A 15,047-nucleotide genomic window follows, 5' to 3' on the forward strand; every position below is an offset into this window, starting at 1 on the left:
ATCAGCCCTGAGCGCTCACTGGAAGGACAGATCGTGAAGCTGAGGCTCCAATACTTTGGCCACCTCATGAGAAGAGAAGACTCCCTGGAAAACACCCTGATGTTGGGAAAGATGGAGGGCACTAGGAGAAGGGGACGACAGAGGACGAGATGGTTGGACAGTGTTCTCGAAGCTACGAACATGAGTTTGACCAAACTGCGGGAGGCAGTGGAAGACAGGAGTGCCTGGCGTGCTATGGTCCATGGGGTCACGAAGAGTCGGACACGACTAAATGACTAAACAACAACAAGAAGGACAAAACGGCATCGGGAGTTACTTTCTTGCAAAAAAAAAAGAGAGGAAATGGAAAATTTACGCCTATTTGATATCAAATCCCACAAAGTAAATAAATCACTCATATCACTATGTGGCAGACTGGTTAGCATGGCAGACCTGAACCCAGGTGGCCTAACTTATAAAACCCAAACCACCTTTATCCTAGGAGCATAGCTCAACACCTTCTTGTCATTCGTCATAACACTTCCACTCTGCAAAGGATGATTTCTGCATCCCTCACAATGCACTGGAAATGCAGGTCTGAGTAGATGCTGGAAGAGATTCGCTCAAGGCCACCTACTGTTGCAGAAGCAACAGATGTGAAACTTTTAATTCAAGGCTCCTGCCTTGACTCTCTGGGCCATTGAACTAGTGCTACTTTCTTTGAAAGCAGATACCCACAGAATGTGTGTTACTTTTTCAAGCTTCTCAAATAGTTGATGGATAAATTAGGGCCTCTTTTTTTTTTTTTTGGAGGGGAGGAAAACACAAGAACACTCACGGAAAACGTCTTGTGATTGTATTTTAAAAAAAATGAGGGATACAGTACTAATAGAATAAGTTATCTGCTGCCCCCTTCAGGCAACTCCAAACATTACAACTACAGCTGCACAGCTGTTCCTTGTGATTAACAAGAAAATCAACCCACCCCAGCTTCTATCACTACATTGGGACACATTTGGAAAGGGATTACAGCCAAGCTATCTGGTAGACAGGAACGCAAGGCGAAAATCAGCTAACACCTGCACAAACCAGGTGAGTTCCTGGAAGGAGATTTGCCTGGAATTGTGCCATCGTAGTCCCTGGTCACAGAGACGCGGGTGGCGCTGTAGTTAAACCACAGAGCCTAGGGCCAGCATTTCTCTGATGAAAATAGGGACGTCCTATTCCATAAAATAATAATAATTTTATTCTTTATACCCCATCTGACTGGGTTGCCTCAGCCACCCTAGGCTGTTTCCAACATATATAAAAACATAATAAAACTACACAGGGCAGCCTTCAGATGTCTTCTAAAGGTTGTATAGTTACTTACAGTGCTTTCCTTCTAGGGGGAAAAATGTGTCGGTACTGAGTACCCCTGAGTACCTCCAGGAAAAAAAGGCACTTGTTACATATCTCCTTGGCTTGGGGGGGGGTCACATGACTCCATATCCTCCAATGAAAATAAGGATGTCCTACCATACCCTCCAACATTTCTCCAATGAGAATAGAGACATCCTAAGGAAAAGCGAGACGTTCTGGGATCAAATCAGAAACTGAGACAGCCTCTGTAAATCCAGGACTGTCCCTGGAAAATAGGGACACTTGGACACAGACACCCACCCACCCCTCGGCATGACCCTGATGTTGTACTAACAACACGTAACCGATCAAATTAAAACAACTATTACTATGCCCACCTCTGCCTTCTGAATTCCAACTTTGCACATGGGGGAAAGTACAATGCTGGAGAAATGTACCGGTATATTCAATACTTGGGGGGGAAGAGAAATCGCCAGAAATTGCACGGGAGTGAGAGAGCGCCATGTGTGAAGAGTTTGTGGCACGTCTGCCTTAAATATTCACACTGATTTTTAATGGCGCTCTTAAGGCTTCTTCTCTTTCTTGCACTGTGCTGCATTACAGCTTGAATTCTGCGGAATGCAAATTGGGCTACAAGAAACACAACGTAAGAAAAAAAAGGAGCGATGAAAGCACAATTATAAAGCATATGGCGTCTAGCATAGCACACTGAAATTGCTACAACAGGCAGAAATATCATTAAGCGGTATACCGAGACCCTCAGCAATTTTCAAGTTTGGGAGCCACCGCACTCAGTCCAAGCTTGCAGCAGTAAAAGGACCAGGAGGAAGGGACACAGCTGCATTCTCTTTTCCTGGAACCTGTGCACTTATGCTAGCAGCCATGGTGTGTGACATGATGCAAACCAGGTCATATGGTGCCGCCGCCAGAAAATGACCTGCTGTATTATTTGCAAACTTCTACCCTTTTACTGGTAAAAGGTAAAGGTAAAGGGGCCCCTGACCATCAGGTCCAGTCGTGTCCGACTCTGGGGTTGCGGTGCTCATCTCGCTCTATAGGCCGAGGGAGCCGGTGTTTGTCCGCAGACAGCTTCCGGGTCATGTGGCCAGCATGACAAAGCTGCTTCTGGCGAATCAGAGCAGCGCATGGAAACGCCGTTTACCTTCCCGCGGTCCCTATATATCTACTTGCACTTTGGTGTGCTTTCAAACTGCTAGGTAGGCAGGAGCTGGGACCAAGCAACAGGAGCTCACCCCGTTGCAGGGATTCAAACCAATGACCTTCTGATCAGCAAGCCCTAGACTCTGTGGTTTAACCCACAGTGCCACCTGGGTCCCTTTTACTGGTAATAAGTAACAAATACCTTCATCCGTTGAGACTGCTTTATTTTTATCTGTAGTCATGGGCAGGAAAGGGTTACAGAAATAAAAAAGAGAGATGTGAACAGTAACTGCTGAAAATGACTTTTTGACGACATTTTTGTTGTGATGCCCATGAAGGATTCCGTATGATCAACTCCCAACAGGGGACAAGAATGACTGAATCACAGAAGTCCCTTTTTAAAAGCTGAAGCTATCGCTTCCCCGCTCTGCTGTGATCTGTACTGCTCACCTGCTGTGTTTAATAGTAGCCATATAGGCTCTTTATTATCTACAGAGCCCAAAATGGCTGTCCTTTATTAGAATTAATTCAAGCCTAACACTATAATCACACTTTTCTCCCTTGAAGATGTCAGCAATATCTTTAAACACAAAACAAAAACAAAGCCAAAAGAATAATAATTAAACAATTCCAACAAACAGCAGCAGCTACAAATTCGTGTTTAGCAGTCCAACTCCTTGGCACTCGATAATGTAGGCATCCTTGGGGGAAGCGTCATCTTCTGATTTTGCCACAGTGAATTTAGCCTGCAATGAAAATAATTTAAGGTGTCATAAAGTGGATTTATTAACGTATTCTTTAAAATGCACATGTGTAAGCCACCTGCATATTGTTTGCATGACGTGCAAGAGCTTGCTTATTAAAATCAGCCTCTGAAAATAAAATACTATAATAATACTGCAATAATAATACAAAATTGATAGTAAACAACATTCAGTTTAAAACTTGAGGTGTTAAAAGTGTGAGTAAACGTATCATATGAACAGACCTGAGGAGGCATTGCTAGACCCCCACCTGAGGGAGACTATTCCATAACAGCAGCATAAACTACTGGAAATATCTAACTAGAGAAAGCAAGTTTGGTGGAGCGAGTACTCGTCAACCAACCTTACAAAAAAGAAAACCACGTTTTACTCACCTTTGTCAGCTGTTCTGCAAAATGTATAGCAGTTTTTGTATGGAGTGTAATTGGTCCAGTTTTCACTCTGGAGAGGCCATTTGCTAAAGCCATGAAAATGATTAGCTTGAGAAGAGACAGGAAGAAAAAAACAATCCTTATGAGTGATCTAACTTTACTCCTGTGGCAACTCAAGAAAGCCAGTTAAAGTAACACTCCTTGCCCACATAATTCACAATAAAATCCTATTCATGTCTTTGCAGAAGTCAGCCCTGCTGAGTTCAAGGGGACTTAAAAAAAAAAAAAGGTAAAGGACCCCTGGACAGTTAAGTCCAGTCAAAGGCGGCTATGGGGTCGTGGCGCTCATCTCACTTTCAGGCCGAGGGAGCCGGCGTTTGTGCACAGACAGCTTTCTGAGTCATGTGGCCAGAATGACTAAACCACTTCTGGTGCAACGAAACACTATGACAGAAGCCAGAGCGCACGGAAACGCCGTTTACCTTCCCACAGCAGCAGTATCTATTTTTCTACTAGCACTGGTGTTCTTTTGAACTGCTAGGCTGGCAGGAGCTGGACTTACCTTCCAAGTCTCGGATTGCAGAATCCGGGACCAGCAGCCATGTGACACCGGCAGTTGCAACGGCATCAAAAATGGCCGCCGCCAGCTTCGAAAGTCGCTTGTACGCATGTCAGGAAGTGCGTCGACGCAACTTCCGGTGTTGCTCCACCCATCTATGGGCACCAAAAATGGCCCCCGCCGACACCGGAAGTTGCGTCTATGCACTTCCGGACATGCGAGGATGCGACTTTTGAAGCCGGCAGCGGCCATTTTTGGTGCCCATAGAAGGGCAAATCAGAAAGAAAAAAATGGCCGCCGGCAAGAGAAAACAACGGAGAAAAACGGGAGACGAAGTGATACAGGGGACTACCGGGAAAGGGTAAGTAAAAATGGGGGTTTCCCGGGGAAAACGGGGTACTTGGCAGCTATGGAGCTGGGACAGAGCAACGAGGGCTCACTCCATCATGAGGATTTGAACTGCCGACCTTCCGATCGGCAAAACCAAGAGGCTCTGTGGTTTGGACCACAGCACCACCTGTGTCACAAGGGGACTTACTCCCAGGTAGGAGCCAGAGTGCAGCCCTTTCAAGACCACCTACAAGCCTGATATTCTGCCCTTTTCATTTTGGGAGGTGCCTCCAGCTGCCCTTGTCAAACTCTTGTTTGCTTATATGAGGGAACCTCTGTGTCAAGGATAGGGAACCTGTGGCCTTACAGGTGTTGCTGGACCACAACTCCCCTCAGCCCTGGCCATTGGTCATACTAGCTGAGGCCAACCCTGCCAGGAGGGCAAAGGTTTGCCGCCCCTGCTCTACACGAAACGCTTACTTGGTCTTGCAGATAATCGTCCACTGCTCCACCATGTCGAAGATTTCCAAGCAACATCTCGGCGGCTTCGATTCCAACTTTGTCAGCATTTTTACCTGCGTAAAGAAGAAGCGCAGGTAGAACCTAACACACCTGTGTGCTGCCTGCGTGGCAAGTGTTTTGTGCCTATGCACATAAAAAGGTTAGCTACCACAGCTCAAGAATGTGGCCTTTTAGTGACTGTAATTATTAAATCATAATTACCCAGAACATGGATAATATAAAATAAGACACCAGCATTGGAAGATTTTTTTAAAAAATTAAAATTAAAAAATCCTGTTTGCCCAAATCCTCACCTCTTTTACCAAGCGATGATCCTGCCAGCAAGCAGCCTGTGGAAGTCTCTGCAACGATTCTAAACAGAAGGGGGCAGGGTGACATGTTGGAACAGTTAGGCACAGAAAACACCCTTTGGAAAGCTTTAAAGTGCGGATAAGTGAATTTTTGGATCGCAAGCATGCGGAGACCTGCAACTTGAGCCCACTCACATTATTCCACTTCCGGTTCCAAAGGCCTCATTATCCGGTTCTCGAACGGCCTGGATGTTGACGTAAAGGTCTCGCATTTCCTTTCTGATGCACCTCACTGCCGCCGATGCCATATCTTTTGCTAACTAACGTGACAAGTTCAAGCAAGTAAAACGATTACGACTGAAACCTCGATAGAAGAGCTTTCCACCACAGGCTGAAGTCCCTACGTAGAAAAAGGCTTCTTTCATACAAAACGGGTGATAAAATTCTCCTTACTCCTCGGCAGGATGGCGCACAGACACCTGGCTTGCTAAAGTGTCTCTTACATGCTAAGCTTGGTAAACGCTTGCCTATTAGACAGCATCTATACAAATGTAGTGACTTCCCAAAATTTGTTGGCCTGCAACTCCCATCATCCCCAACCATTGGGGCTGGTGGGAGTTAAGAGTTCTATAATGCCTGCAGGGCACCCCATTGGCTGGCTATACCTGGATTAGGCTCCTCTACATAATTAGAAAGAGGTGCTATTCTGATGTCACAAAAACGAGACCCTGGAAGCTACATCATCCCAGGTCAGACTGATTCACCAGCATCAGCTCCCGCAGGGTCTCTGGCAGGGGTCTTGCTTATCACATGCTCCCCATTCCTTCTAGTTAGAGGTAGGTAGCCGTGTTGGTCTGAGTCGAAGCAGAATAAAAAAATTCCTTCGGTAGCACCTTAAAGACCTACTAAGTTTTTATTTTGGTATGAGCTTTCGTGTACATGAACACTTCTTCAGATACACTTGAAACAGAAGAGTCCTCATACCAAAATAAAAACTTAAAGCTCGAAAGCTCATACCAAAATAAAAACTTAGTTGGTCTTAGTTGGACTCTTCTGTTTCAGTGTATCTGAAGAAGTGTGCATGCACACGAAAGCTCATACCAAAATAAAAACTTAGTTGGTCTTTAAGGTGCTACTGAAGGAATTTTTTTATTTTGTCCCCATTCCTTCTTTAAACAGAAGGTGCCAGTGATAGCTCCTGAGACACACACACCCCCCCGAAAAAAACTATGGTCCTTCTCCTTATGGCTCTATAACAAAATATGTGTGCGCACCTGCAAGCATAAACATTACAAATTCACCGACATGGTGGAAAGAAAGTAGCCACACCTTTTTTTATTCACCATGTGCAGCAGAACACATGCATTTTTTCCCATGAAGGTGCGCTGAATTTTTCAACTGACAGATCCCCCAAGTGAGGGGTGCTACAAAGTTGTAATATTTTGACAGGATATTTTGGTTAAATTAATACAATTTGGTTCTGCTTGGCAAGTCAAATGTGTGTCGAATTGCACAGAAATCATTAAAAGTAATTGCCAAGTACAGTCGTACCTTGGATCCCGAACACTTTGCGAGTCAAACATTTTGGCTCCCGGACTCAGCAAACCCGGAAGTGAGTGTTCCAGTTTGCAAATGTTATTTGGAACCCAAACATCCGACGTGCTTTCCGATTGGCTGCAGGAGCTTCCTGCAGCCAATTGGAAGCCGCGCCTTGGTTTCCGAACGTTTTGGAAGTCTAATGGTCTTCCAGAACGGATTCCGTTTGACTTCCGAGGCACCACTGTACTTGCAGTTAGATTATATATCAATCTTATTTTTTATTACTATTTAGTATTAAAGGACCTTTCCAGAAGGTAACATTAAAATGCCTTGTTTTTTCCAAAAGCAGTTAATGAGCTGGACTTACCAAGCTGAGAGTTGTCCAATCACAAAAAATAAAGAGCAGAATTGAATGCCTCACACCCAAAAACTTTGTCACCCCCTCACTGAAAGAAATGTGCAAAAAATTGAGTCCCCCCCCCCAAAAAATGACACACCGTAAGAATATGAGGACAGGCTCACTTTGACTGGCAGAGCTCCAGCTACGAAGGCTCTTCCGTGTATCTTGGTCACGGTGCCGCGGTCGGTTAAGTCGATTGGGCTCAACTGCTTAACAGGCGACATCCGGATGACCACTTCGCCACCCCCCTTGGGGTAGTAGCCCCTGTCAAGAAACAGCAGGTTATGGGCCAGGTTATGTTCCCGTCATGGCAACGAAGGAAAAAGCCAAATCAAAACTAGAGTTTTATGGCTGGCTTATTTATGCACAGTTCAGGGTTCAAACACAATGTCAAACCGCAGTTATTTAGAAGCTTCCAATCTCCTCCTCACAGTCACAAAAGGAGGAGCCTGAGACCTACCTCCTTTTTATATCACAGTCCAGGGTCAAATTGAACTTCTCAACCATTGGTTTGAAGACCTGGAGAGTAAATACATTTGCTGAAAAACACAGATACATACATAGTTTAGTGAGCAAAATATTTCGTCCTATCACCCTGTCACAAGTGTCAAAAGAATGATGTTTTTGACTCATGTGCTGCCAAAGCACACACTTCGGTCATTGCTATGGGAGGTTGTTTTGTGGATATATAATATACAGATACAGTGATATTTTTCTGGAAAAAGAGGGGCTGAAACTCACATCCCTTGTTCTCTTAGAATGGCAATGGCGCCCAACTGAGCAGGTGCCGGAACTGAGTTCCGGCAAGTTCCGGCTGAAAAAAAGCTCTGCATATATAACGATAGAAAGATAGCTAGCTAGAAATGAATACTAGTTAATTTGCATGAATTCTTTTAATGGCATGAGGTGTTTATGTTCTTAAACGTTTACTTGGAAACCTTTGGGTAACAAGCAACAAGTCAAACAAACAAAACTGCTAGTAAGGGAGTGGCTTAATTCAATCTTATTAATGTTTTATTACTTATTATTATTTATAACAAATTATTATCATCATGAGATCTCAGGGCAGTTCACAGAATTAAAAACAGGGGGAAAACAAGTCTTGGACTCTCACAATTCCTCTTCGCCTTCATTTGCACATGGCAGCGGTGATGGGGAGGTAGATTAAAAGCAGCCGCTTCTAATTTGTCTGAATGCAGAAAACGATGATTTGCACAAATCATCGTTTATTCGCAAACTATTATCCAAAACCAAAGTTTGATTGTGGCTTGTAGGCAAAATAAAGTTTTTGCAATTCAATTTCCTGCAATCAGGCAAAGTGAGCTTCTGCACACTAGAAAAAGACTAGCACATGACAGAAAAATCATAAATAAAAACTATGGTTTGACATTATGTCTGAACTGAGTCAATGAGCAGTGCTGACTTTTCGTTTCCACAAATCCTGGTTTGTCATTACATATATCTTGGTTTAAAACAAACTCCAGTTAAGTTAAATAATCCATGGTTTGCAGTTGCATTCTTCTGGAGCATGCCTTTCAAGAAAATGAACTGCAATGAAAATGCCTGAAGGAACCACAATTCTGAAGACAGGCGTACTGTGTTACTTATACAGTCTCATCTGTTTCAACAAATAAGAATTTATAGCACCTGAATGAATGGTTTCAGGAAGCGAACAAGCTGGTAGACAAGCATTCACATAGTCACCTGTGACAAGTGAGAATTATTTCCAAGCGATCAGACAAAGAAGCAATTTATTATAGTTAAAGGAAATAAATCTGCCTATATAAAGGAAATAATCTGCCTTTATATGGGACTATCTGACATCTGCCTGTCAAAGGACTATTAAGAGCCATACCATCTTAGTTGCAGCATCAGACCATTCAAGTAGTCTTGCCAGGGAAGCTACCAAAAATGAATTTACAGTGGTACCTCTACTTACGAATTTAATGCGTTCTGAATGCATATTTGTAAGTCGAAAAAAATTGTAAGTCGAATCCCTTAGGAATGCATTGGGAGAAAAAATTCGTAAGTAGAAGCAACCCTATCTAAAAATTTGTAAGTAGAAAAAATCCTATCTAAACCGCATCCAAGATGGCGGACGGAGCTCCATTCGTAAGTAGAAACATTCGTAAGTAGAGTTATTCGTAAGTAGAGGTACCACTGTATTCTTTCCTCCTTCCTGCCAACAGCATGCCACAACGTCAAAGCAGGTGGACGTGGAAAACTGAGGACTAGTAACTTTTTGTGGCTTTATCTCCACTTTCTGGAATTTAGGTCCACTTAACCGTTTTGTGGCAACCTATTTCGCTTGTCGCTTTCTTGTGCAACGTTGTTGCCAAAGTCTAATGAAGCAAAGGATGACTTGGGCTGCAAAGATGGAAGGGCCAACTTACCATCACCGTATAGTCGATTTGGGGAGCCATCTCTGCATTGGTGCCCCCTTTCAAACGAAGTTCCGATGGAGAGGCTGCAAAGAGCACACAGGGCATTGCGACTTGCATCAGCAGGCAGACACTCCTACAATGGGAATGAGACATAGACAGAATGTGTTATTTATTACGGAGGGACTGGAGCCAATGGGGATTCCAAAACTCCCAGATGCAATTTTCTATCTGTGGGAATGTTGGGGATAGTAGGAGAGGATATATTGATTAAATAATATCCTTCCTTCACTCACACTAGTGAGTCAAGTAGCAGAGCACATTCCCCTTATACCAGGGGTGTCCAAACTTTTTTCAATGAGGGCCAAATGAAATGAACATGTGTGAGGGCCGACCAAAGTTGTTGACCTTTTTTTTTTAGGACCGAAGTTGTTGACCTTCCTTTAGGATTTTACCCCAGGAAATTAACTGCCACAGGGGCCGGATTAAACAGATCGGCAGGCTGGATTTGGCCCCTGGGCCACACTTTGGACATGCCTGCCTTCTACAGCAGGAAGCTGGTTTGCATATTCGTTTGAATCTCTTTAGCTAAGCAATCCACTCTCACATGCCCAGATTGGATTTATTCCTGGCAAGTCCCCTTTGATCCCTCTCAAAAGAATAAAGACACAACAGTCTTTCCTTAAAAGTAACAAGAAGTTTACTTACATTCAGTTCACAGTATGATCCCTGAAACCAGGCTTTGGCTTGTAGTTAGTGTTACAAAAAAAGGTGTGGATTCATCCCATATGGGGATTCATCCCATGTGTTGCTGGCTGAGAGCCAGCAGGGCAGTCCAAGAGAATGGTGTCAAGAAGGCAAAAGAGTAAAAGAGGAAGATGGCTGCGTGACTGGACCTGTTGTGGGGTCTGCAAGGGTCACGCCCACCTACCTGGTCACATGTAGGGGGAGGATGCTCCAGACCAGGTGTAACAGGAAGTTATACTGGCTGGAGTAACAGCCCCCTGTCTGTGTCCACTCTAGGGAAACAAGGAATGTTGTACAGTATTTGACTGTACAACAGATGACAAATGAACCTTACAAAAGGGTTATACTTTAAAACACACACACCACAGAGCTCACAGAAAATCTGTTCGCTAAACGACTCACTTAACAAAGCTTCAAGAAGCCAGCCCGTGTTCAGAATTTGCAAAGAAAAGCTATAAACATTACTGTAAACATTACTATTTACTATTACTCCAGTATACTCCCATTGTTGTTTTTTTAAATCCATGAATCCGTGCTACCCAAGATCCAGAGCTATCTTGAAGTTTCTGGTGAAACACTGCATTTTGATGCAGTTTTCCCCAATACAGCTTCGATCTAACTCAAACATGGCATCCCTTTCCATGAATTTCTTTTGCCACCAGTTTCACACCTGCTTTACTAATAAAGATTGTGCAAGGAGGTAACTTGGCAAAGTATAAAAATCAAGGTGCATGTTGCAGAAACCTCCAGGTATGGTACATTTGAGTACATTTCCTTTCCTTCTGGATTTCCAGGAGGCAGAGAAACCAACTGGACAATTACGTCCTGCAAAGACATCACCACCTGAGGGTGTGAACCTGCAGCAGGTAATGTCTATACACAGCAACAAGGAAAGGCAAATTCGACCCTAAAGGTAGCAAGAAGAAACATGACTGATTGGCATTTTAAGCCGGTAGGGTGTCTTGTCAATACTGGATCCATTTTCTTTCATTCTGCTATGTACAATTTCTCTTGAACATGGAATGACAATTGCTACATCAGCACCCAAAGAAGTCACAGAGATATACCCCGCTGTTTTGGTATCCGCGACGTGGGTCCCACCCTGGATCTTTCCTGGCACGAAGGTGACTTCGGTTGATCCAATTTCTCCACCTTCCATCTGCCCATTGCAAAGGTCGCGAACCATTTCCAATCCTGACAGGTGCTGAGGCCTTCAAGTCAAGAGGACTGAGTTAGAACAGAAGCAAAGCCTGCGTATGCGCTCACGTAGCAAAGAATACTAGATTTTTGCATGCCCAGTGCAGACTCCTCAGGTGCAAGCAGTAACTTGCTTGCAAGCTCAGGGTGAGCAGCCATTGTCCCTTGCCAAGAAAGTTAGTGGTCATAGCAGCAATCATCTTCCAGGGAAAGAGGAAACCAGTGCTATCACAGTTGCAGAACTCCCTGGGAATTGCAGCTCTTTGAGGGGTCTCCTAATAACTCTCCTTACCTATAACAGCTCCCAGAATTCTTTGGGGGAAGCTGTGACTGTCTGTATCACGATAATGCTTTAAATGCAGAGAGCACATGAGGCCTCAATCACTGCTAGCACACAGAAGAGATGCTAAGTCTGTAGGAGGGGCGAAGGGATTTCCAGCTGCAAGCAGAGGCTTGCTACCCAACAAGAACAACGAAAGAGTCCTACACATAGAAAACTAGCATGTCAGGGAGAATCTTGCCCTAGAATAGGACTGGGGACTCTGTGGGCTTCCAATCAACCATCAGCACAGCTAAATGTCAAGGAGGATGGGAGTTGTAGTCCAGCAATAAGTAAAATAAACAAATAGCTGAAGAGTCACAGGTCATCTCCCCAAGTGTTATCGATGATGAGGATGATTATTATCATTATTATTTATATACCATCCTATACCCATAGGCCTCAGGGTGGTTCACAGGATAAAATCAGAACACAAAAGCACGAAGGACACAATCAAACAAAAACAACCACAACCCAACAACCCTCCCCCCCAACACATTTTAAAACGGCATAGGATGTACATTAAAAACAGTTTAAAATCACTTTTAAAAATGATTGAAAAGGACATAAAAACTTTTAGAAATCAGTTTAACAGAAAAAGCAGTACTCTCTGCTGGGCAGCAGCACCAGTCCTTATGAAGCCTGTCAGGCCCCACCCTGGGTCAGGCAGATAGAGGCAGGAGCAGGACCCTCAGGCTCTCAGCAGGGTGGTCCTTGATGACTGTCCACACTGACTTGATTTGCTATGCAAAATGGATGTGCATTCAGTCACCCTGAAGTCTGAAGTGATAATGTCCAGACGCAGAGCGTCATGCGGTCAGGTGATTGACAGGTGGGCTATCCTATCAAAGCTGGCCCACAAGGTTGGGGGCAATGAGGCTCCCCAATGCCTCTCCTAAAGCAAGCCGCTTTCACAACTGTTCCCCTGGACTTACCTAAGGCCAGGCTGACTCCTGCCGGCTCGGATATTTTTCACATGTAAGGGCGTACCACAGAGGCAGCTCAGAGCTGTGGAGACGCGCAGGATCTGGCCACCCTGAAAGGAAACAGGATCAAATACTTGCTACAGATAGAAGCGACTGTCATGCAGGTAAAGCCTCGCCACTCTTTCCAGGCAGACTGCTCCTCTTTTCCAGAAATTAAGTACTGTCCTGCTATTGCAGTTACCCAGTCTATTTGTATGCATGCGGACTTGTTTACAAGTCCCACTGGGTACCCGGGTGAGTAGGCAGAGGTCTTCGGGGAAGGGCCATAGAATCACAGAATTGTAGAGTCAGAAGGGTTTCCGCAGGGTCATCTAGTCCAACCCCCTGCAAGCCAGGAATCTCAACATGTGGTCCCCCATCCAATTTGAAACCATACTGTTTAGCTTTGCAAGTGTGCTAGCAGTTTCGTTGCCATGTAAGTCAGTGGCAGAGGACCTGCTTTGTATGCAAACAGCTGCACGCTCAGTTCCTGAGATCTCAGGGTAGGTCTAGGACAGATCCATGCCTGGAACCCTGAAGAGCTGCTGCCAGTCAGTGCCAACAGTTCAGAGCTACATGGCAATGATCTGGCTTCTTATAAGGCAGCCACCTATATTTCTTTGACTGCAGCTTGCTTTTAAGGTGCTTTCTGATGTTTGTCACAAACGCGACTTGCACCAGCACACCTGCAAGGCGGGCTACTAACCAGGGGCGGACTTTGGTAATACGCACCCTGAGCAAGGGCAAAATTTGGCAGTATTCTCCTGCTCTGGAGAGTAGGACTTGAACCAGCAACTTCAAGTTACAAGAAAGGAGACTAAACACCAGGAAAAACTCTTGAGAGTAAGAAGTCAGCCGTTCTACAGTGGAATGGGAGGTGATGGCCTCTCCTTCTCCGGACATATTTTTAGCAGAGGTTGTCATGGCTGCTTTAGCCGAGATTCCTGCATTGCAGGGGGTGGACTAGATGACTCTTGGGATCCCTTCCAACTACAGTACTCAGAAGCAAGCCCCACCGAGCAGGGCTGCAGCCTACTATAACTAACCTGGGGGGTGGGAGAAAGGTTAACACAGGGGGGTTGGCATTCCCGTTGGGGAAACCAAGCAATGAGTTATGTGGCTCCACGGCAGGGGATCGAACGGGAGAGGCGCCCCACCCCAATATCCAGGAATGCAACTCTGATCTACCTGGAAACAGGTCCGGTCCGGTCCCCCCCCCAAAAAAAACCCATTAATTCAGGACCATGGCGACTATGAACCCCGAGAAAGGCAGCCGGCCCCGCGCGTAATCCTCTCCGACTCCCAGCTCACCCCTTCCATGATGCCGCCGTCGATCTCCACCGGCTCTGCATCCCCCATGATCGAAAGCTGCCGTCGAGGATCCGAGCCCCGGAGCCTGCGAACCTGAGCGAGGAGGAGATTCCGGCACACCCGCCCTTTGCTCCAGGCCGCCGCCAGCGAGGAAGGGAAGCCTCGGACTCGGCTGAAGCGCCGCCCCTGCCGGGCTCGGGTTGGAGGCGCGCGGAGCACGCGCACAGGGAGACCAGCGCAGCCGCCCTTTCCTCGGAGCTGCGGATCCGCCGCGCGCGCTAGTCTTCGCTGGTGCAGCGCCGCTTACGGAGCGCGTCTCTCTCTCTCGCGTTTCCCACCCCCTTGGGATTTGCCATCTCTTATCTACCGACAGGCTCTTTCGGTAACTGTTTGCTTTTATTGAAACCGAAAATGCCTAAGATCCTTCCCAGAGCGCAGGAGATGTTTTTTATTTATTTTTTAATCTCAGGGGCGTGTATTCGAGTTCCACACCGTGGGGCGAAAGTTTCCTGCGCCGCAAGGGGTTGGACTGGAATGAGCTCCGCGCAACTGCCACTGAAAACAGACCGCAGCTTGTCAAAACGCCGCGTCATAATAAATTTCATTTATGTGCCATAAAATTCTAGACGCCGCTTGATAGTAACCAAACAAATTTGCAACAACAAAAAAAAGGTGAAACGGGAAGATCAAGAACAATATGCAACCGGTGCGGGCAAAAAGTTAAAATGCTAGAACAAATACCGCAGCGTAGTCTTTCCTGAGTGTGCTTCGACTTGCTTTTATTCGGTTTGAGCAGCAATAGGATCCGGCCGACCCCACCCTTGAGGCAAGAAGGTAAGGCGACCACCTT

At 45.5% G+C, this 15,047-nt stretch overlaps 1 protein-coding gene across 1 annotated transcript; it reads right to left on the reverse strand.

Annotated features, from left to right (window-relative positions):
• Positions 1 to 2,709: 2,709 nt before the first annotated feature.
• On the reverse strand, positions 2,710 to 14,614 carry RTCA (RNA 3'-terminal phosphate cyclase). Its single transcript, XM_060276696.1, has 11 exons — positions 14,198 to 14,614; positions 12,857 to 12,957; positions 11,473 to 11,616; positions 9,671 to 9,794; positions 7,738 to 7,796; positions 7,400 to 7,541; positions 5,534 to 5,658; positions 5,342 to 5,400; positions 5,007 to 5,101; positions 3,641 to 3,745; positions 2,710 to 3,248 (listed from the first exon to the last, which is right to left on the reverse strand). The coding sequence occupies exons 1-11, from the start codon at positions 14,243 to 14,245 to the stop codon at positions 3,150 to 3,152; spliced, it is 1,101 nt and encodes a 366-aa protein (XP_060132679.1). The 5' UTR covers positions 14,246 to 14,614; the 3' UTR covers positions 2,710 to 3,149.
• Positions 14,615 to 15,047: the final 433 nt, after the last annotated feature.

Source organism: Zootoca vivipara, chromosome 7, assembly GCF_963506605.1.
Source record: "Zootoca vivipara chromosome 7, rZooViv1.1, whole genome shotgun sequence".
Lineage (NCBI taxonomy): Eukaryota > Metazoa > Chordata > Lepidosauria > Squamata > Lacertidae > Zootoca > Zootoca vivipara.

Bases quoted from the DNA above. Each gene is read 5' to 3' on its own strand.
- RTCA (XM_060276696.1), bottom strand. From the start codon at position 14,245: ATGGGGGATGCAGAGCCGGTGGAGATCGACGGCGGCATCATGGAAGGG. The intron at 12,958-14,197 runs GTGAGCTGGGAG...GTTTCCTTTCAG, and splicing joins ACGGCGGCATCATGGAAGGG to GGTGGCCAGATCCTGCGCGT. The intron at 9,795-11,472 runs GTATATCTCTGT...TTCCCATTGTAG, and splicing joins GCGGATACCAAAACAGCGGG to GAGTGTCTGCCTGCTGATGC.